This window comes from Mycetomoellerius zeteki, unplaced genomic scaffold (genome assembly GCF_001594055.1).
Source record: "Mycetomoellerius zeteki isolate Tzet28-1 unplaced genomic scaffold, Tzet1.0 scaffold46, whole genome shotgun sequence".
Lineage (NCBI taxonomy): Eukaryota > Metazoa > Arthropoda > Insecta > Hymenoptera > Formicidae > Mycetomoellerius > Mycetomoellerius zeteki.
Genome location: NW_017257457.1, coordinates 1 through 25,191, shown reverse-complemented (window position 1 = coordinate 25,191; position 25,191 = coordinate 1). Strand labels below are relative to the sequence as shown.

The following is a 25,191-nucleotide window of genomic DNA, read 5'->3' as shown; positions in this document are numbered from 1 at the left end:
GACAAGAGGCGTTCTTACGCGTGGTCGAGCTATTGTATTACTGATCGTTGAAAACTTTTTTAATCACGTTCTTCCGTTGCGGATACCAGGAACTGCTCGTCTTTTTCGTACTCACGCGCACGCACACGCGCTTTCAGCTCAAGGCGTTTACCCGCACTTTTTTCATTCATTATTCATATTTTCCGCTACCATTTACTCCCGTTCGCGTTCGCTCCAAGTTTTATTAATAGTTACGAACCCGACGTCGTCAACGGTAGCGAAACGCGGTCATACTGAATTATGCGGTGTGCCGAACAAGAAGTCGTTTACGAGTTCCTAAATGTATTTTAAATCGGTCACCGACTATAATAGCTATTTGCGCGCATCCCGATTGGTAGTTGTCAATAAATGAGAAATATCTAAATGTCTTCTCATTTTCGTTGAAAAGATAGAGAGAATCAAAGAATCATATAAAATTCTGCGAGATTGCTTTTTAATAAGATTTTTAAACGGATGATGCATTTCTGTGACGTGTATACGGGAATAATTTCATTAACATAAATTGGTAGATTTTGGCAAGATTTTTTTTTTTAATTCTTTAATAATTTCAAATATATATGTCTAAATGGAAAATGCGAATTTTATCTCAGCATTTCAATACGATTTAAGAATGGGAGGATGAAAGAAAATAATGAGCAATGAATCTTTTCGTAACGACTTTGTTTCGACGAGAAGTAGACAAAGTACCTACAATGTAAGAAACAAATGGGACAGCAATAGCGCGAGCAAGAATTATGAGTTACGCTGAGGGCGTCGCAGAAATTCGATATTATACTCGAAGCTCCCCGTACCACTCGTAAAGACAAATAGAGAGTTGTTGAAAAAAGAAAATTGCGAGAGCTAATTGAATTGAATGTATCTCGTATCTTTCGCGTACACTTGATCGATTAGGACGATGCGTTCTCGTTGCTACTCTCATCGCGTACACCATTCTTGCGCTCACGTGCACGCTATACATATACGGGTTGCATGCATGACCGACTTTTTTTCATTATCTTCTGTCTTCTACGGGAAATGCTCTCCCGAGAAGTAGGAAAATAAATTTACTTGATATCCCGCGATTTGTTTTTTTTTTTCTTTTCCTTTGTCAACACGGATGGATTTGTATTTGTAGGATTGCGTAAACAATGCAAACACATACATGAAGAAAGATTCTGCATATTTGAATTAATTAAGAGGATTTCATTTTAATCCTGTACTGTAAAATATTTTCATCCGACGTTTTGTGCATGCTGTTTTATTTATATTAATTCTGGCAGAAAGAAGTGCGTTTACGAAATTTAATTTGTTTTATATGACAAAGATATGATCGTTAGTCGAAATCTCGAAATCTTGCACACTAAAGGTACCGCGGTGGATTAGTTCTATTAATATTAATATATCTTGAAAAATCCTTTTATGTATATTTATGTTGTCACATAAATATGTTTTGCTTTGTAATATAAAAGATTCTGTTCTTCCTCGAAATTTTGAAACGCATCAAATAACGCGATTGAATTTAATACAAATATCATTATACATGATGAATCTCGCTTTGTCTCTGCACCTTTTGAGGTAACTGTCGGAACAGAAGAGTAATTACTGCTGAATCTCATAACGCGCAATTTCTATTTCGCGTAAGCAAATTGCGCCGCTTTAAACTTAACGACGTTCTTTGATTGTCGAGTAGCGGGATAGTGTTTAGTCGAGACAAATCCAAGAAATAGGTAATCTGAAAATCGCTACTTGTCGTCGATCGATAGTCGCGTGTTGTACAAGTTTTATCGCTCACTAATTGATTTTAAAATGCCATGCGGTAAAAAAAAAACAATAAGAAAAGAGCCAAGACGCGTGATCCGATTACGCGGTAATCGCCTAGGCTCCGCAATACCTTCCGGCGTAGAAATTCGAGATTTCGCCGTTCGCTCTTTAGTGGCCGGAAATGCGGCGTCAATATTGGAACACGAGACTGACTCTGGAGGATCGACAAAAGGTTCCTTGTGCATGCCGCCAAGGAAGAATCGGTGTATCGCGGTATACAGAGGTGCACACTGGTCGTAGTAACCGATGGCCACACAGGCGCGAATTTCGAAGCGTATACTTGGTCAAAGCCGCTACTGTTGCATGGCAACGATTCGTTCTCTCAGATTCTCTCGTCCTCGATGCACTCGCCGCTAGTCTTGTCAGCTGACAATGAGAAAGTCCATGAGTCGGCAGACGTTTCGAGTATATTCGAAATAATCGCGGAGAGAAAAACAAGCACTGGAGACGCGTATCCAGTATCCTCTTCTCCATATTCTCAATCGTTTTTTGCTTGAACACATGTTATACATTTCACTCTTCATTATTTGCGGTGTGTACAAGATGTCCTAGAAGATTCACGTTTTTCTCGAACCAGAAGTATTGGCAGTCGTACCGAAAAGAGAGTCGATTGTTTCGAAGATCTCTAAGTTGTGAACGATTCGGAATTCGATGTTCTTGGACGAAATACAAAATGAGTCAAGTGAAAATTACGTTCCAATGCTTTCAAGAACTTGAAGAGAATTTTAAATTGAGGATCGTTAGAGGATTATCAGAATGTTTAAATGAATTCGATGTGAAAACGCGTGATTTCGGCGACATCTTGAATAATAATTTCAATTGCACTTTATTCAGTTTTATGAATATGGAATTATGCTTTAGTCAACGAATAATGATACTTATCCATGTTTTCGGTCAAATTTATGATTTTATTTATGAATAAGCAACCTATTGTTATAATAAAACCGATTGTTCATCGACGGTTATTACATATAGGAATTTCGTGATTTCTCTTACATGTATTGTATTGTATTATTGTATATTCGCAATTCCGAATCGCGCGCGGTCTCATTGTTAAAAGCATCATCCTGTAGTCGTCGCGCTGCCCTTCCGGACACGTCGTCGTCGCTCGGTTGCATCGACAAACGGCGCGTCGTTGCGAAAGAGTTCATCGTTCCGGTGCACAGTCAAAAGCGTCTCCGTCGGATGCACATCGTCGCACGTATCTCGCTGTGGCTTCCATGACACCTGGGCACTTCCATGTTCGCACAACTCGTGACGGAAATACCTCTCTCTCTCTCTCTTTCTCTCTCTCTCTCTCTTTCATACATTCTCATTCACTCGTTCTTTCGTTCTCTCTCTTTTTCTTCGCTTTCTGGAAAGCGTCTTCTGATTTCTCCCTTCGAAAATGCGCGATGGAATGGAGCAATTAGTAAAGTAGCAGACACAGGCAGAGCAGAAGAGAGTACAGCCTCGGTTGTTTGGCCTGACCGCCGTGCTGCATTGCCGCGGGATACTCTCCTGAAACAGAGTGCAACACTTAAATTTTCTGAAGACTCGCGGCGCTTGGCATTCTCGCTCGCCGTTTTCTATTCTTCTACTCTCCTTTCTTTTCACATTATCTTTTTTGTTGTCCAGCCGAAATGGAATGCAATTTAGCTAATTATTTTCCGTAATTGGCGCGGTTTTTCTCCTTGGTAAAATGCACTCTTCCATTCCAAAAAGAGAATTTATCAATCCTAGATGAGTCACATGACCATCAAACAGTCTTAGAGAGATATTGAATTAATATTTTATATTAAAAGATAAGCTGTATATAAATAGTCATCATAAAATCGTAAAATAGCTTACGTCTATGATGAATTAACGATAATTACAGTATTCACGTTAAAAATTAAAAATTTGCAACAATGTGCAACAATTGCCACAAGATACTAACGAAAAATCACAAATTAGTCAAATAAAAAAAACAGAGATAAAATATTTCTTAATAAATCTGTAGCACCTTATTCACCATAAAATTTAGATAAGATTTCTCAGAAGTTTATGCTTCCAATGTTATTCGATGTTCTGTTTTTAATATACACGATCGTTGTTAATCACGAGCTGACAAGAAGTTGGCGCATCGTCTTTGTATCATCGATTACTCACCGTTGAGTACGTGTACAGTGATCGATTTCGGTTGAGCATTACTGGGGTTACAAGTGTACCGTCCCGAGTCCGACGGCTTCGCTTCTTGCACCAAGAGGAAACTCGTCGTGCTGTCACCCTTCTCCGTGACCACGGAGACGCCGCCTCTGCTCGAGTCGTAGCTGATTATCTAGAACAGAGATCGGGCGATCGTTCTGAAACAAGGTAGCGTCTCTCCGAGTGGATGAGAATTAAATCACAGTGAAGATGGAAGCGAACCGGCTAGCTAATGTCCGATACAATTTTTATTAGGCAGCTCCTGTGAAGACGATAAGCGTGGAGACAAGCTCGTAGAAGGACTCCATTTCGGTTCGCGGAGAGCACGGACGAGGGTAGAAAAAATATCCATATCGTTAAAAGAAATATCCCTCTTTTAATGAAAATTTTTAACGCGTATAAGATTGAAAGAGATTGTAAAGTATATCCCACGACGTTTAGTGATACGAGAGGGGTTTGCCCCGACGTTCGGTGCAAATTACCTCGCCGGCGACTTATGCCCCGAGAATATTTTTCAAGATAAATATTATTCCAGGATCAAATTTTCGATAATGGATCTCAGTTTATTGTTCAGCTTTTTATAATTTTTAATTATTCCCTCGAATTATTGGTAGATGCGTCAATTTTCTTAACAGGGTTCGGTAAAATAACTGATACGACTTATTTGAAATAAAAAATATAAAATAGGTTCCAAGAACTTATTTAAAATATTAAATAAGAAATAGGTCACAAGAAATTATTTAAATTATTAAATAAGAAATAGGTCAGGAAAAGTTATTTAAAATAACAAATACTAAATTACTTTTTAATTTTTTTTATTTAAAATATATATTTTAAATAAATTTATTTGAAATAAGACCGAAGCCTAAAAGTGCTTAGAAAATATTGAAGAAAATGAAAGAATTATTTCTGTAATTCTCTCTTGTTGCAAAAGTAAAACCTGACACATTTTTTATTATGAAAAATAAACTTACACTTTGTTGTTTAACAAAAGGTTAATGTTTCTCGCATGCAAAGAATACTTAGACTGTTAGAATAATCAAAACATTTCACGAATGTTATTTAAGCCTGCACATTTACGCTGGAAAATTGGCTGCAACGTCCAAATGCTCGTAGTGCACTCGTCTCAAGACCCCGACGAACGCGCGTCGTGTTTATCCTATGTCTGTTCCACTTGACAACGCTTGCGAGTGTCGCTTTAACACGAGGTTGGTAGAATCCAACATTCGGTATACGCGAATGAAAGGAATAAAGAGCAGAAAACGTCGCGAGAGCTAAAAAGGATTTTTAAATAAATAATCCGCAGGAACCTTACGACAGTGTACCTTCGTCTGAGAGGTACGTAAGCCTTCTTAAGGGATTGAGAATTGTAGAGCATCCTTGACAACATGTTGGATATTTGCTTCTTGGCTATATTTCGGTATTAAAAAATTCGGACGTCATCAGAATTATCTTGGTAAAAAGAAATGTCAAATGAAAAATCAATAATCATTAATTTAATTTCTCTTGCACGCTGTACTTTCATAGAAATCATTTTTTAATATTTCAAATTTAAAATTTTTTGCTAAAATACGATATCTTCTTTATAATTCAATAAACAAAAGAATTTAAAATTGTTATATTATTAGATAAAGGAGCAATAGATAAATCAATTCCTTAAGTAAAAAATAGCATTTTGTTATTTTTAACTTCCATGTATATCAAAATATAATTCAATCCATTTCTGTGGTTAGTTTTAAAGTAAACAAAGTTCATATTGATGTATGCACTTAATAAATAATAAACTTAAATTTGTGTGAGTCAAATTTAATATATTTTTTAATCAAATTATTAATTCCATTATTTTAGTTAAATTAACGACATATTGAATAATGGCAGTGACAACTTATATAATAGAAATTATTAAAAATAATTTAAATCAGGTATCCTATATCCGTATGAATAACACATTATGTTATGAATAATAGAATTAAAATAATTACATGTCAGTACATGCATTAATTAATGTAGTACAAAAGAATTCTATTAAAGAGTCTCATTGCTTTACCATTATTTACTTCTCGATGCACAGGTTCTGATATTATATTGTACGCTCAGATTTTTTTCATTCAGAAAAAAGAGCAAATCTAAATGATTGCATACAAAGCGTAATTGTTTCATTCTGAGAAGAACAAAATACTTTTTTGAAGTTTCTTTCATTAAGTGTGTAAATATAAGCTGTAAGTACTCGAGAAAATTTAATCTTTCCGGATTGCTGCATTTCCTGCGCGGTATCAAATCCCGAGGATAAGAGTATACAATATCGGTCGCCAAGCTGTTTATCTCCCATCGTTCCATAGTCTCAAAGCGTGCGATTAATCGGACGAAAGTTAGCGGCCGCGCGCCGCGCCACGCCGCCCGCCGCGAGTTTGATAAGCACCGCGGCGCTGCACTGCTTCCTTCCGTTCCGTTATCTAAACCGCGTGTTGCGGTCTAACGCAGAATAATATGCGAAACTTTCGTTGGAAAGTCCATAGTTAATCCGGCCGTATACATATATACGAGGCGCAATAATGCCGGCGTACTCAGACACATGCATTCATGACATGCTCTTCTGCCGCTTACGCTTCTGAGAGCTGAACTTTCCTTATCCTATATGAAACGGGAGCTCGACGTTGGGTTTTTATAATCCGCCGGTAACTCGTAAATTAATGTTTCGAAGGGCGTTCGTCTCTTCAGCTGCTTGTGCTCCTCTATACACAAGCACAAAATTAAACAACACCGACAAAGTTGTTTTCTCAAACTTACGTAACACAAATGTAAACTTACGTTTCAGGAATTCATTAAACTTTTACGATTCATCCGTAGGAAGTTTGTACGTTTTTTGTAACGCAGGTTATGCGAACGATGAACCGAGCATGATCGCTCTTAAATATTTTGTGATATATGAATATATGTGTATTGAATGTTTAATGTGCTGCGTTGCCGTTTTCTATGTTACTCACGTTCACGATACGCGCGAATTATTATTGTAAACGATGTTCTTGTAATTACTCGGGCAAACGATGTGTTTCGAATTGAATTGATTTTTATTTAATTCTACTCGATCATCAGGATGGATAAATAATATCCAATTTTCAGTTCATTAATCGTATAAAGTGCTGACTCTGCATTGACAATTGAATTAAAATAGCGACCAATTACTCACCGATTAACTCTCGTGACTGTAAATCGATTTGAAATAAATGAACGTTACATTTAAACTGAATATTTACATTTTTTGTTCTGTCAGTTACAAAATTTTATTATAATATTCCAACTCTCTTTTACTTTTTTTTTCTCTCTCTCTTTCTCTTTTTCTTTGATAAAAGGCGATTATATTTTATATAATTTTCAATTATTAATACGTGTTAGTGTATTACATAACACAAATTTTTATTATTAAAATTGAATGAAAATTATACATGAAACGAAATTAATACGATAAGAATTCAATTAAGACTAACATTTCTCATCAATATCAAATTAAAAAATGCAAACTTTCTTATTTATTTATTTAAAGAAATTCAAAATGTAAAAAACTCACAATTTGTATAAAAATGTCGTAAGAAATTAAAGACTGCTGGCACAAGACTCATTCAATCTACAAATTCATTGTAAATTTATTTGATATTATCAGCAGTGAGAGAGCTTAGCTTAGTGAGTCAAATAATTTTGTCTTAGAATTTGTAATTTTCTCAAGTTTTAAAGACGCATACGGAAGTTTGCACGAGGGGATAAAGAGGCAAATGAAGATGAGAGAGAGTTTCGTCAACCTCATTACATGTTCTTACTGGAAATTGGCATTCTACAAGATTGCTGGTCGACTTAAACGGAACATCTTGGGCTCAATGGTCCGTTGAAATGGTCCGTTTTCTTCTCTTCCGCTTCTTTACGGTTTAGTACTTTGTCTTATCAGTTTTCGTTCGCGTATTTGATAACGGCGTTCTTTGTTCTACACTTAGTTTACCCTTTTCTTATGTTTGTTCGCACATTTTCTTTCTCTTTTCCTTCCATCATTTATTAAATGTCGTTTCAACTTAGCACTTTAATAGTCTATTTTAGTTCTTATCGCCGATCGTATACCATGTGGTAGAATATTGCAAAACGACAAAATCGACTGCTTTGTCGGATAGCGCAGATTATCGTCGTGTGATTGCTGAAAACGTATTGAAATTATTAACAAAGCGGTTGAATGCACTAGTCATATTACACATGTAGCCGCACATTGCGTAATGTATAAGTTTTTAATGAATTTGCACGAAATATTAATTTGTTAATACATTAATAAATCGATTGACATCGTAGGCAAATTATATGAATTTAAATATACATATATTTCTGCGTATAAAATACAAGTGGATTAAGCAAAATTACAATACGGTGATGTCGTCCGCAGGTATATTGCATAGGTATGGAAAATGAAACGACGCCAATTCGCATACCTATTATCGCAACTGCTGTTTTTGCTTTGGCCATTTTTCGAATTTTTCACTGATTTAACCAACGAGATTTAATGTATTTTGCTTAATTCCTTCTGGTAGTTATCTAGTATATGACTTTCATTTTACATGATGTACACTATAATCAGTTTTGCCTCTCTGAAAATTTCGAATTGTCGAAAATCAAAAGAGAATTAAATCTAATCTTATAATAACTAATTACATACAAGAATTAAATTATGATTTATTAAATATTTATTTCTAGTCCATATTCCTCTTTGCGACATTCATCGTTTCTGTTTATCTCCATGTCGTTCTTATGTCATCATTTGCCATTTCGTTTGCTTTGATAAATTCAACTTTCAATCCAAAGCTCTCTCAGGCGAATTTTCTTCACACCGTTCGGCTGTGCCTCTTGCCGAGAAATAAAGTTGCCAGTTGTTACGTTGAAATCGGCTGTTATTTCAGGATTTCGTTATTCCTCGAGATGGCGAGCATCCAGCTGTATGTCGAGCGCGGCAAAATGTTTCCAAAAAGCGACGTACTGTATTCTACAGTATGGCATCGTGATATCGTTGGTGTATCACCGGGATCCTGACGTGTTTACCGTGAGATATATTCAATACTATATATACATTCGATGTGACACGAGTTTCACTGCTGACCAACCAAACCGTTTAATCGAATGCAACATAGATCGTTCCATCCGGTTAGGCGTATCATTCAATATTCGTTGGGTAACTGCAAGAATCTCTACGGGTACTGTAGATACTTTTCAGCATCTCAAAGGTACATTTCTGTGTGCACGCTCTCGTTCGCCCGAATCTTGGAAAATTACTGAAAATTACAGAGTCTGTATTTGGCTCGCGCAATATACTCGGCGTTTATCCTTTTCCCTAATTTTACTTTAGGTTTTCTATGGTGGAAAATCCTAGAAAATTGCATCTTATATGCCACGAAGCACTCTGAAGACAAAATCTCATCTGTTTAAGTACTCACGTTGCGCGTACAATGAAAAACAATTTCAGAAAAATCTTTTAATTATTGTTTCATTGTAATCTCATTATGCTTCGCATATTATCTGATATATATAATAATAGATAATGTTAATGTTATATCTAATGATAATAAATATCGTATGTAGTAAAATACAAATCTTCGTACGAGTCGAATAAAGATTTAGAAAAACAGGACCGCGTACTGTCACAAATATAAGGTCACCAACGTATTATTCTTTCATTTATTCAAATTTTATGCTCGACGCTTCACATTCACGTTGAAATAATAAGTTTGTTATCTCCCGTCTAGGCAGAATAGTCTCTCGATTTCTCACAGAAAATGTTTGAAGCTGCGTAATCGTGGTTCTTGTATAATTAATGCCTGTCTACCGACGTTATTCTCAGCAAGGAAAACTGTGAGAAAATTTCAAGTTTTTCGTTAATGTGTGCTCGAGTCTTATTTCCAGTGCCGTACATAACATCGATTTTCAACTAAATATTCACTAATTAACTCGCAGCAATTATGTCAATCCAGGGTTAATAATAAATGCGATTTGACTCGATTAGCACATACACTAGCAATTCGTTAAGTTAATTTGTTTTCTTTGTACCACCTATATTATATGTGCGTTCTTTTTAAATTGCCAATTACCTCGCTTCCCTCGTTCTCTTAAAATTGCTGCATAAGAGGAATTTATTTTACAAAAAAGCTAGAAAAAATATATTCTGTTCGAGGTACGTATCACGTACGAACATAACACGATTGCATTTTAACGACTTGCTATTAACTTTTTATCGGTACCCGGACAGTAACAGACATGCAGACGGTCGTAAATAAAAGCGATTCAGCGTGAAGGGACACTTTCATTTCGTACGTGAGTAAACAAAATAAAGATTATAGTTGATTCGGATGTATTTGCACGAAAATGAGGCGCCCATGTATGTGCGTCATGCGGCAAATGGCTGCGGATAAACGCAAAATAACTTTTACGAGTATACATAAATCCATTGTTGTTTGTCTTACACGCCTTACGGCTCTGTTTTGATGGTAACGAGGGCTCTCCTATATTCAGACGGCGGAATATGCTTTTTTCGCGAGTCGCCTCGAAAGATTGATACGTGCGACAATAAAGTTAACACATCACCGATGAGTCACATCACTCTTTATGTCTTTGGACATGTCGGTCAAGATCGTATAAACGAAAAAAGTTTGAGCGAGCTACGGCCTATGCCGAGGGGGTAACCACTAGCTGAAATATTGTCCCACAGATTACATGATTTCATATGATTACAAATAATTTTTTTCACTACTAAGTCATTTGGTAAAATATACGATTTTATTTAATATTATACAATAATTTCTCGTGGTTGCATATGTAATTATCGGATTATAGGTACATAGAGATTTCATATGAATTTTTTATAATGATTTCGAGGACTCTGTTCCACGATTACATTAAGTGGTTACCCTCTCGGCTTATGCAATATTGATTTTTAATTACTGCGATTTTTGTTCACGGGCATTAATATACTCGTGCTTTCATTCATCCGAACTGTAACCACAGATCTGTAAAACATGCTTTTATTCCTGTCCTTGTAATAAATGTTGCTGCCAAATCGCGAAAATCGATTTGGCAGCGGCATTTAATCCTCACTCTCTTTTCTTTTGGCAAATTTCCATGAGCGACATAGGTATAAATAAGATGGAATATGTTATTTTGTTTAACTATTTCATAATATAATATTTTTAAAATAAATCAATTTACTCTCGACTGATTTGAATGAAAATGCACAGAGTCAATAGAAACAAAATTAGATAAATACAAATAACGCGCAATACATCGACTGTGTGTGCATATAGATTTATTACTGTATGACAGTTAAATGTTATTAATCCTAATTAAGAAATTATATGTGACAAATATATTAAATTTTTAACGAAACGATCAATTTTTCTTTACTTTTATCGAATTTTCGAAACCAAATTTTTTCCTCACTGAATTTTAGCATAATGTCCAAATATTATTCGCGCGTTTTTAAAACTTGGAGTATCTTTAAGATGTAGAGATATTTTAATATCGTATCGCGTTTTCATCGTACACCTATAAGTAACAGCGCGTCGCTACAAGGTAGCCGCAATAGACGCGAGCATGAAATTCAATCAAAATCAAAGGGATAAGGTGTATCGGAGCGTGAAAGCAAACGCGCCCGGGTGGCTCTGGTAGATTCCTTGCGGCCGGAAAATGTTTCGCGTTGCGGTGAATCGATCGGGGCGACTTTATTATCGGGAGAGAGAATTTCAGTCAGTTCCCCCGAGACGATTCCTAAGGGTTGTTCCTCCCGTTCCTTATCGGTCGTAGCAACCGCGTACATCATATCCGAAGGCCATCATAACATCCTCCCCGAGCGCATGAATCATTATGAGCGTGCAAAATCGCGGTTATGGATATGAGTAGCGCTATAAGTTGCCTGTCCTTTAATCGATCCTATGGGAACTTCTATGTAATTTCTTATGAGGTCTCTTTGCCAAAAGTATCGGAAGCGCTGACGAAATATTTAAAGAGGATGATCTAGAGACACACTTTGGTCTGTTGGACTAAGGAAGCTTTCGCGGAAATCCACACGAGTAATCCTCCATGCAAGTGCAAAGTGAAAAGTAGTCAAGATAAAACGAAAGTGTGTGTTTGTGTGTGTGTGTGTGTGTGTGTGTGTGTGTGTGTGTGTGTACTCGTACAGGGATTCTCGTAAAACTATTTCAACGATATTATTTCAATTGGGAAATGCGACATAATACAGCTCTTCTGAACTTGTTTTATCACATTCGATATCAATTACAATAAGATAACAAGAGTCTACATATACAAAGCGCTGCGAGAATACACATTGATACGAAATGTTCCGAGAGAATCGTATCAATTACATTTATGCATGAAGTCAACATTACTCTGTTTAACACTGTGCTGATAAATCTGGCTCTCGCTATTCGCACGGGGTATTATCAATATCTTCCATAGTACATCACGATAAAGGACGAAGGAACTGACAGAATGATATCTGAGAAATTAGGGAGTCCCTCTCGGCTCATTTACGGTTCAGAACCTCCTTCGAGGCTGCACGCGTTAGTCACGCACGACGGAGTTCTCTTTAAGGCTTGCGAGCGAACGTTGTTTCTACGTACCCAAGCGAGTCCCAAAGCTCTCGGTCAGGGCTTAATGCGCCTAATGGAACCTCCTGAGTGCCGTTACCAATTTTGCCGCGACTCTCACGATTTAGCGGCGAGCCAGCCAACCAGGACATTATCAAAATTTATTGGTCGGTCAGCCGTTCGCAAACAGTCGCCGCCACCGTCGGAATGTTTTATGATCCCCTTTGTACGCGCGCACATACTTAATTCATCCGCCAGAAAAACTTTGTTATCGTGCTAAAAACTACAGAAAGATATGTCGTAAAAATCCTAAGTTCCAGAATATTAATAAAGGCTGCCGATAAGAGATTTCATTACAAATAAATATTAAAATAGGAAAATAATAAAATATATTTTTCAGTTTGATAATTAATTCGTATTTGATAATTTATTGACTTATTTAGGTTTCATTAGTGTTTCGTCATTTTAAACGGAAATATCAAAAACATTTTTTTTATAGAAAAAGAAAATTTTTAGCAGAATATTTGCATGTTACAACATATTTTAAGGGCGGTATTCATAGTCCGTTCTTATTTCAAAATCGTCTTAAGTAATGTCTTAAGATGCTAATACGGCCTTCTGATTGGTTCACGACTTCTTAAGACTGTACTTAAGACGGTCTTGAATATAAGATCTGACTATGAATACCGGCCTAAGAGTTTAAATTCGAGTTTTTAGATATTATTTTTGGTTGGCTTAACCATAAACTCGTGTGTGCGATCTGTATGATATATTAATTGTAATAAATACCGCGCAAACACTCTGAGAATACTCTTATTATACGAACGGATAAATATTGTCTATTATCTCTTTCTTTGATGGTCGAGACTGTGACGAAAATATTTCAGTCGGAAAGATGCAAATACCACTCGATTAATTCTAAGCTACGGAAACGTTTCAAGCTGCTCAACATTCTTGTATGACAGCAGGTGGTTAAGTGCGCCTACCGTCCTCTATCAGTGCTCTAATCGGAACTGTTCGACTTCCTGGAGTTCCAAGCGAAGTACCTAATTAGGGACGACCTTCGCCGACGCCTGTACGGCCATTTATCACGCATCTCTTCGCTACTATTACTTCGCAGTAAAATTCGCGAGAGGTAGATTTCTCAGATACAGACATTTGAAATTTCTGCTAGTCGTATTATCAAGGATTCTCGAAATTATACTGATCGAAAAGAACGAAATAATCAATTTTTAACAGATAAGTTTCGTTCTAAAAGAGAACTTTACCATTTTTCCTATAAGTATATTTTTTATCAAAAATAAGAGATTTCTTTTAAATTATAAATTTTATTTTTTTAAATTAAAGTTTTGTAATTTTTATAATTAAGCCTAAATGTCTCCTATACTTTTTTACAGACATTATATTACATTTTTATACATTATTAATAAAATAATCATTTAATAAAGGAATTTTCTCGTAATTAAAAAGTCTGATGCGATAGATTATTTTAATTAAAGGAGAAAATGAAACTTAATTCTCTTATCTAACAATAAGATATAAATAGTTAGAACATTATGTATTTATTTCGAACTGCCATTTGTAAAAAGTTAATTTTCAAAAAATTCTTAGGATGTAATAATAACAATAGTAGCAACGACATAATAATCTCAAACAACTGTGTGCGCAATAAACAAGACGAAGAAAGACGGAAGTTTCAGCTGAAAATTTCATTTCGCGGAAACTTGGTCTCGCGGCGGCGAAGCAGAAACTTATTCGACGTGTTGCCTTCCGTAATATTAGAATATATCTCGGGAAGTGGGATCATCATTAATTATCCGTGTGCAAAGTCAACGTTGGCCAGAATCGCGCACGTCAGTAATATATCTAGGTCTTGCTAATCGTGCGATATTGCATCGTCTGTGTATTATTCGTTTCGCGTAAATGATGCGCGCTTAAGCTCAGAATGTTTCTCAAATCAATTCTCCTAACAGTACGATTACTATAAAAATACGAATAATAATGAATCGGGAGATAGATCGAACTTACCGCATCGTTGTGATTCCAGAAAATGTAGGCGGGTGGTTCTGGACTCTGCAAGACGACGCACGTGAGATTGATGGTGCTACCTCGATTGATGAACAGTTCCGGCGCACCTAAAATCTCGGTTTTTGGCTCTGAAAAGTAAAAATGTGTCTTTTTATACGAATAATTTTTTATATCCGATTTATTCTAAACTGTCGCGAATACATTTGTGCTTGACGGGAGAGAGAGAGAGAGAGAGAGAGAGAGAGAGAGAGAGAGAGAGAGAGAGAAGACTGCAGGAACTTTAAAGTACAGATTGTTATATAGCTATTGCTACATATGTAAGGGTGACTTATTATCATGACTATTGCTGGCGGAAGAGAACAGTTAGGTGCTGTAATAAGTTATGGTCGTGTAATTAAATATTACATTACACGGGAGTAAGGGGAAGAAATATTTCGTGTTTTTCTCCTTACGTCGCTGTACGTTTCTCCCTTAGTAAACGAGGGCGCGTAACTCTTGCCTGGATTAAATTCACGAATCCGAGTACGGAATTACGTCTACGCTTAAAATCCTTATTTCATGCAAATGTCAGACAGTTATCGTGGAACACTTCTCAGCGATATGTTATGATTTCTCAGTGCTTCAACCGAGCCGCCTTCTTCACAAGTGTATCGCTGAGGAAGACGCGCGCTCTCTCGACTTTCTTCCGCGTTAAAACTTCAGAATCTGAATACGCGGGATCCGTATCGCGCGTCTCATGACTTTATGTGCGCTTTATGTAAATAACAGATATTTGTCACGTCGCGCTTCGGGGCGACAGTTTACCATGCCAGCGCAGAAGGCAACTTAGCCTCTCGCACGCCGGATTAAATCTAAAGATTTAAAGATGAGATTCCGTCGCAATTCAGAATTTTACGTTTGTTTCATGTAAATGTCTCGACGCGTCTTGTTTTTGCGATTCTCCACGCATTAGCGTATAAAAAGCACAATGACACTGGCTAAGGATAAGGGGTGATGGACTCTGTCTTTCAACGCAAAACGTCGTAGTACTGAATCTTATTATTCATATCACCACAGAGAATCTAGGTACGTGTTTGTAAAACGAAAAGGCAATATTCATTACCGTCAGCCCACTATAAAAACAAAAAAGCTAATTCTCTGTATCATTTTATCTCGAATATTCCACGGAAGAGAATTTATCCCACTTACTATAAACGCCACGTTTGGATAACAAAGTCTATTTTCTGATAGTTTGTATATTTTGTTTGAAGCAAACACCTTTGCCATTGCGATTTAAAAATTATAAACATTACTTAATAATTTATATTGAAATTTAAAAATAGATATGTAGTTTTTTTTAGTAAATCGAAAATATACATAGTAGGTATATTTTTTAATATTTTAGACGTTAAAGTAATATAATCTCGATATATGTATAAGTTTTTGCATATTTGATACGTAGTCTGTTATACGCTATCGGAAAAGATCGCAATAAAGTTGTCGCCCATTTTCTGTCGAAGTTCACATCCGAAATTCAAATTTGGGAATCGAAGCGACAAGATTGCACCGTCATGGCTTAGAACGAGTGACTATCCTTTAACTAGGAAATCGACACACTCGCAACGAGGCTATTGTGAGAAGTTGAATCAGAGGTTCGCATCTATCAGGAGAATTATGCAGAATTACACGCGGTGATCCCAACGAACAGGAATTATCCCCGAAAATCTCCTCTATAGGATGCCTGCTACCCTTTTATATCGCCCTCCGATAATAGCTCGTCAAGATAAATCGGGCCGAGATTACGCGTACGCGCGCGTATGTTGGGAATTTATTTATGATGCCGAAAAATGTCGACTACATCAATATACCTAGGTATTTATAGCTCATATTCCGACGAACGTACGGACAAACGGACGAGCGATCGGTCCGTTTTATATCTTTTTGTGGTGCCGAAGAGTGATGCGGTTGACCTGGCCTCTGTGCTTGCCTTCGAAAGAGCACTTTGAGGCGCTTCGTATATAGAGAGTATCAGGTATCTGTTACTGCGGGCGGTGCACTTGTTCTCGTTACGCGTGCGTGTATGTGCACACGAATGTGTGCAATGTGTATGTGCGCGTGTACGTATTATGGGGGAGAAATAGGAAGAGAGAGAGAGAGAGAGAGAGGTCAGCTGGTAGATCGATGTGAATATTTTCTAGGCGGCCTTCTCGAGGATTGACCGAAATAACCGGGCAGCGTACTTTACGGCTTTTGTGCAACGGATGATATCCGAGAACGACGGTTAACCCCTTCCGAGTGGTTAACGGTACCGAGATAGTTCCTCTGTCTTCGTCCCTACGTTCGCGTTTTCTCTTTCCTTCACCCTGCGAAGTTCTTCTTTCGGGATTTCTCGCTGCAAAATCCGGATTTCGACTTTAAAACCTTCCGACGTTTATTTTTAAGTCTACGGCACTTCGTTATATCTCGCGTCTTTGTCGCCTGTCTTCTTTCCGTGATTTTCTTGTTTCTTCTATTTTCCACCTCTAAGCTCGTTCATTCAATACATGCTTTATGTTTCCATTTATTTTAAAAAATTCTGAAGTGTTGAAATGCGCAATGATATGATACGATGAACTTAATATTTTTATATACTTTTTACTCGTATATTTCATTAACCTAAATTACTTTAATTTAATTACATATGCATGTATCTATATTAATGTTTTAATTAATTTATGTTATTAATTATATTTATCTTTCTACAATTAATGTAATTACTACACCTATCTTATTAAACTTTTCAGCATATCGAAAAAGGATCTTTCAAACTTTTTATGGTAAGTACATACAGTTATTTTGTATGTGTACATTTTCCAAATGTTTTGTTTCCTTGTCAGTGACGTAGTTTATAAGCGGGTTGTGAAAGCGGCGTCTATAAACCGATCGATAGCATCAGTTTATGCGAAACGCTTTAATGGTTAACCTTAGCCAAATGAAAGCCGATCTCGTCAAATGGCGAACCTCCGAGTCTCGGTCAGGCCCTTCAACGAAGAGTTTCCGAAACTCTCGATTCGCTCGCGTACTCATTACGACTTCAGTCCTATTTTAAATAAACGCAAAGGGATTAGTAACGTCGGAACATAAACACCGCTATTTCTCTAACCAACCGTGATCATCATTCGTATTCTTCCAGAGTAGTTCAACGAAACATTAACGCGAGATCATCGTTCACATTTTATGTTCTTTAGCAGATTTTAAAATATTCATTAAATACAACATAATTTAATAAACAGCGTAAATTATTTAGTCTACAATTAATTTTGTCACAATGTCAATCTATATATGATTTATAGACCTAGTTTTTTATTTTATGAATGTAGACTTGTGGTTAGACTTAATCTGATGATGATAATGTAAAAATTATATTTTTCCAGTTAATGATTAAGCACTAAATTGATGGGTTTATAATACGTAACTTACCACTACAAAACCATCAGTTTAGTGATTAATTATAGCTACAAAAATACAATTTTTACATTGTCATCAGGTTAAGTGAGGTCAAGTCTAAACCATAAGTTAACCGGAAAATTAAACTGGGCCATAATGAAAATAAAAATCGATCTTTCTTTGAACAACTGAATGCGATATACAATTTTCCAAATCCATATTAAATACATATGTTTATATATTTATCGTAAACAGAAAAATATCTCCAAATTTCAGTGTGCAGAATATTCCATTTCGATAATAGCATAATACGTAATTTTATGAGAGAAAGAGAGGAAGAGAGAAAGGGAGCAAGAGGCGACGTCCCGCGTAACGCTCTCATTTGAAACTTTATTAAAGAAGTTTGTCACGCGATTTTGCGACACGGGTGCTCAGATGAATAAAAGATGTCGATAGAAGACGGGAGTAAAATGTAAACTAGGATAAGTTGGTCGTCTTGAAGCGTCGTTCAAGAAGCATTCGCGAAGAGCATCGTTTCGAGAAATCGATTTTGTCTTTGCTTTTCGTGCGACGCGTTTCGGAATTGACGCATTTTGAATCCGAATTAATGTAATAGCATTTCATAATTCTAATGAATAAATGCGAACAGAATTCTAAAATTGCAGAAAAGCTGTAATGTATCAGAAAGAATCAACTCTATTCTACCTGTATAGACTACAAAAGATTAATTACGTAAATTAGATTAATTAAATTATGATTGCATGTGTTTTTAATAAAAATATCCAAAACTGTTCTAGCAAAGAATATTTCAATAAATTTAAATTGAGTATTGTATTGATGGAGATAAGCTTTAAAGTTTCTTTAATAATTACTAATTGTAAGGGAAGGAAAAATGTGATTGAAAGTACAATACTATAGTGAGATATCAAATAAAAAAATTAATACTCTCTCTCTTTATGGAATCATTGAAATCCAAGGATTAGTAGAAAACTTATACAAACTCAAATGAACTTGTTTGTATAAAAGAAACAGCAATTTATGTGTGGAAAAGCAGACTTTCCCTGACATCTTCTTTTTCTTTAAAATGAATGGGTTTTTTCATCTTCTCGAAAATTTGATCTTGCATTTAGCAATGTATTTCTAAGACACGTTGGATCACAGGAATCCGTAAGACCTTTATCCGCTCTCTCGATTTACCTATTACGATCGATCGATCCGATCGAATACGTCGCCGATCGAATACACGTACATACACACACATACACACACACACACACACACACACACACACACACACACACACACACACACACACACACACACACACGTACGTCAGTTGTATGTGAGAGCTTCGCATTCAGAATCCGTATTTGTCGAGCGCGTAGAATACACTCGGTCTCGATGCTTGACCTAAATAAAGCACAATCGTGAATGCGCCCGTTCCTTCCTGCTGCGGTTTCAGCTAGGTGCAAACTGCATCCGGTCAGTTCGATTCAGTCGATCTAGTTCAGTTTACATCTCGGTCTTAGAAAACGCGCGATAACAAATGGCTGCACTGTCCGTTGCATCGATTCAATCCTGTACTTTTCTCATCGCATTCACTTTATATATTTTCAACTAACAAAAAGCGAATTTGAGATAAATGCAATCAAATGTGATTTACGCATTTACATGTTTATGTATAGATCCTCTTCCTCTTTTTCTCCTCTGATTAATAATCTTAATTATAGAACAAGCACATGATTAATTAATTTTCGTACAAATATTCAAAGTGATATTTAAAATTTATTATACAAATATCCATACAAACACATAAAATCACATTATTTCTTCTTAGATATTGCCAAACTTACGACAAACGTCTTTCGGAAAGAATGTTTCAAAGATCGGATGGATCAGTGCAGATTAGAATTCTGGTTCAGACCGATCCTTTGTAAGTGTGATTAAATTGCATCGAACTTAAGGGATGTACTTTCTGCTTTACGAATACGGCAGACGATCACGCGTTGGATGAGATGCTAAATTGCGTTTAGGCGGCGACTCGATCTTACGGTGGGGTACTCGAATACAAGCAATTCGATGCAAATAGACAGTGATTTTGAGAGAAATAGGGAAACGCGCAATCTCTCTCTCTCTCTCTCTCTCTCTCTCTCTCTCTCTCTCTTTCTCTCTTCTCGACTAGAATGAGCGAGTACGGTTGACGTAGTGGTCAAAGCGAATGAAAAGCGCCGGAGGAAACGAAGATCTGTTTCTCGCGCTACGACGAACTAAAGTTGATCTGATTTGCGAAACGAATCTTTTATGTTCGATCATTCTCGCAATCGTTTCTCTCGTAGTGTCCTCCATCTTGTTACCCTCTTTCCGAAAATCTGAGTTTTTCAATCTTCGGAAAAGGATACTCTTCTCTTGTCGAGATGTGTAATTTCATGATTGTGGCTTTGTTTCATGTTCTTGTATTTAGCTTAAGGAAACGATAAAGACAAATCGATTAACATTAAAATTAAACTTGCAAAGTTAAATAAAAGTCTACCAAAATATTAGTATCATAGTTAGATTATATGTAGCATCGTCGTTTATATTTAGTATAATACATGCATCACTTTTTATGATATATACAGGGTGTCTCACAATTACCGCATTTTTTCTTAAGGACATATTCTTGTCCTTGAGATAATTTTGAGACGAAAATCTTAATATCAAAATGTCGAGACTACAATAATTTTTTGAATTATAGGCTAACTTTAAATGCTTATAAGTTAAAAACCATTTTACTTTTATAGTCTCTATTATTATTTCTAGATTCTTTTGAACATTCTAAGACAAAAATCCTAATACAAAAATATCGAAGCTATATAATAGTTTTCGAATTACATTCTATCTTTAACCAATTATAATTCAAAAGGTATTAGAGTCTCGATATTTTGGTATTAGGATTTTCACCTCAAAATTACCTCAAGAATACGTTCTTAAGAGGAAATGCGGTAGTTGTGAGACACCCTGTATATCACTAAAAACAATAACCGACCAAGTATATTAATATTTTGACAGACCATCATTCAACTTCGCAAGTTTAATTCCAACGTTAATCAATTTGTCTTTATCGTTTCTTTATTTTGGATATGAAACAAACCACAATCATGAAATTACATCTCGGGAAGAGAGTATTCTTTTCTCGAGATTGAACAAATATATGCCGCTTGTGATATTTACTAATCTTGAGTCAAATATTATAGAAAAGTAATGTACCAAAGCGTTATAAACATACCAAACATACGAGATAACCTCGCCGATAAAAACAAGGAGTCGCATCACGAATTATGATATTCGCGCCGAGTATGCTTGTCGAAAGTGGGTCGCTCGAGTACATCCCGCTGGGAGTAAATTGATTCTATGCTCTCAGGGGACGAGGAGGGGAAGGTACAGGAATATGGTAATGCAAATCGTCGCGTTCTTCTTTCGTCCCGATGGGAAACGCCCCGACTAGTCCGAGTTGGACCTGCATTTTCGATAGTTCGAATGTCGCTCCCCGTGCTACCATCGTGTCCGTCGAAACCATGTTACACCTCCGTCGAATACCATCATCGAGAAATGGCGCCCGGGATCGGCTTCTTCTTTCGTTTTCACGCGCCACCATGACGGAATGCAAACTGGTTATTTCTTAGTCGTCTATTCGAAGTCAAGTCAGTAGATAGAGAGACTGTACATAGCGGGAGTAAGCAAAATGTAGAAGTTCATGAATACAGATTTACACGAAGAATTTTATTCACTTCATTGAACAAGGTTAAATTAAATTCGACCGAAGTTTCGTCTTTCCTTGTTCTCATCCAAGCAAAAAATCTTATTAGCCCTCAAGCTAATATCATTTTGTATAAAAAAAATTCAGAATAAAATTTCTTATCTTGAAATACTGACGGATTAAAAAGATCTATGTATTATTATACATGATATTTAATCCTAAAAGTGTATAGAAATTAAGCACACACACAAATCAATATATACTCAAAAGTCAATAGTACAGTTGCGAAATACATTCGTAATGATATAGGTATTCGTAAATCGTATATTTCAAAGAATATTTACAGAACAAAGGAAAGCCATTATAGTAGCGCTGAAACAATACCATATTTTAAGGTAAGAAATACAATGAAAAATAACGAACTATAACAAATCTTGCTCAGAAAAAGTTGTAAGATTTTAAAAATAGACCCCCGTCTTTTAAAAATTAATCGCGAAATCAGAAGCCCGCAGACAGTATACTGATAATCACAAGATGCTTATATGGAACGATCGTGTTTTTTTAACACTTGTCGCAATTATGTCGTAATAGATAATGTAACGAGACGAGTGAAGAGGCACGTGCTACTATCCATGAAGGATCACCAATAGTTATGAAATCAACGCTTAACCAATGCTACGAATATCAACTACGACCAAGGTTCTGTCAGCCAGTACTGGGCCATCACTGGCAAATGACTGGCTAAAATGACTAGGCCAGTACTATCTGCTAGTACTGGGCTTAAGTTATCATCCAATACTTAGTCAGTACTAGACCAGTAGTTTATCGGTACTGAACCGAAAATTATATGGGTATCTATTTATTCGTTATGTCGGCATATAATAACTACGCGACGCACAGTGACCTTGTAACTGGATGATATCCATCAAACAAACATCGATCCGTTATAGCTTATATGCAGCCTTCGGCGAAATATTTAACACGTTACAAAATAAATATACAAATATTCTGTTTCGTGTATTTCAAATTCGATAAACGAGATATAATTGCATATTTTCTGCTTCATTTTGTGGTCTGATTAGTGTCTATGATGACGATTAATTCCGTTTGATTAAGCGAGCGTTCTGGAATGAAAATGTCATTACTTGAATCCATATATTAATATATGTATTAATCAGATTGATACAAATTCTCTGGTCAGTTAGGATTCAAATAACAATATTTTCATTTCAGAACGCTCTCCCGATCGAACGGAATTAATCGTTATCTCCACAACAAATATTTCGAGATGATAATGTAACTCGGCTGACGCGTATTGTTGGTGTTTATTATTACGTGCAGCTGTTACGCACTATGTTTACGCGAGGACGTCACGATATCATTCTCACGCAAAAATTCAAGCAAACAGATAACGCAAGTCATTCTGCATAACATTGTGTTATCTCTAAAAAAAAAATGAGATTGCGACAATCAATATTAATATAAATATTAAAAGAAAAATAAATTGATTAGCATTTTTCACACTCATTAAAGTAACTTATTCATTATTGTTTTTATTCACAATTTACTCTCGTTTAATCGGACTTTACATATATGTCTCTTAAAAGACATTATCGTGTTGGAGCAGTAAATCGCGCGTTTTTAAGTAAAGAGTAAATTTTTCATATCGCGATCATCCACGATCACGATTGGTCTCCACATGCAAAAAGCAATTTTTACAACGGACGTTGAACTTCCGCTAAGAACATTCGTCGGATTGGACGACTACGAGTCTGAATGGATTTAACGCTTTTTTCTCGTGAGCCATTTGGACCGAGATCGAGTCCCCTAGACGGAAGGATGTTATCGATAAAAGCAGGTTTTCGCTGGCATCGCTCTTCGTCCGAATGGAATATAAACGGAGCCGGTTTTCCTCTACATCCCTGTTTGCGTTCGCGTAACGTGATCGAAGAGGCGGCCAAGCAACTTCCGCAAGCTATCTTTCCGCGACGACCGTAGAGAACTTTAGCCATTCGGGACTACCACTCGCATTGGTTACTTTTTTTACTAACTTTTTTACTACCATCAGAAGCAGTGGTCCATGCATGATCTCTCCCCGTCTTTACATTTTCTTCCCTTTCTAAGATAAGAGCGGGAAAACGTCATTCGTTATATGAAAAATTACTAGTGATTGTAATTTCACAACTGACGAACTATACAATTTTTAATGAGAATCCAAGAGAAAAGCGTTTTATTTTTTTTTATAAAACTACTGTTTCATATAATTTGGTTCATTATATGATCTCGATAACTGTCACTGTGTTCTCATCAAGCGTATCACCGTATTCGACATAGCATGTTTACCGCAATAATTTTCGATAGTATTTAAAGTGTTGAAATTAAGAGATAACTCAAACAAAAGCGTAATAATGAAATCTAGAATCACCGCTGAATTTGGATAGGTTAATTAATCTGCACCACTCATAACACGTCACGCATTTATAATTAGACGTCAATACGACTATTATCGGCGGTGATATGCTTTCGCGCGTATTATCACGGGTTCTATTGATCCCCTTTCACCAGTTCCGTGGATCCCGTAATCACGAGCATTTCCGCGATACATATGTACCATCATCTCATCGAAAAGCTCGAAATTAGTTTTACCGTTGCAATTACCGTCGCCGAGCGACAGAATTTGATTACACGCAAACATCGATTCGGAGCGGTCGGAACGAGCGATTGCGATTTTATTATCGTGTACATCGTGGCCGTAACCGGCGGTCTGCATGGCATAAATCGAAAAAGCCGTTCTTGTCGCGTTTCTATTACCAGCGTTACAGTTATCGACGATGCGAAATCGATCGAAGGAGCATTCCGAAAAACATATATCTCGAAAATAGTAACATGACGATTGTAAGTTATTGTGCACCAAGGCACAAGGATCTGATAGTTTTTGAATAACTAATAATTGGTCATTGAAAATTTATTAGATGAGCAATAACTTACAATTATATAATAATATATTATATTAAATATTAAATTTTTAAAATATATACAACAATATTTTTAGCAGCTGATAAATTCAACTACTAGTGTGTCCGGTAAATAACATTTAATATTTGAATAAATGAATAAAAAATGAATGAAAATACTCATTCGAATACACTTCTTTTTTATTCGTCAAGAAATGAATACTTTTTCCATTTGAATGAATATTTTTTTAATATGATTACGAATATTTTCGTTTCGTATTCACTTTTACTCTGTATTATCTGCACATAGCTTGCAAGCTTGCAAGAGAAAACAGAAATCTATAAAAGCAATGGCTGCGATTACACCGTTGTGCTTAGTCCGCGATCTATACGATGGGCATCCTTGTTTAATCTATAGGTTCAACAAAGATATTTTTTATTGGGAATAAATAATATATCT

The 25,191-nt window shown here is 36.2% G+C and overlaps 1 protein-coding gene across 1 annotated transcript; it reads right to left on the bottom strand.

Moving 5' to 3' along the window:
• Positions 1-2,638: 2,638 nt before the first annotated feature.
• Positions 2,639-14,764, bottom strand: LOC108726965 (uncharacterized; the record flags this gene model as incomplete). Its single annotated transcript, XM_018454825.1, has 3 exons — positions 2,639-3,339; positions 3,970-4,138; positions 14,637-14,764. Coding segments are annotated over 3 exons (389 nt in total), but the record flags the coding sequence as incomplete, so codon positions are not given.
• Positions 14,765-25,191: the final 10,427 nt, after the last annotated feature.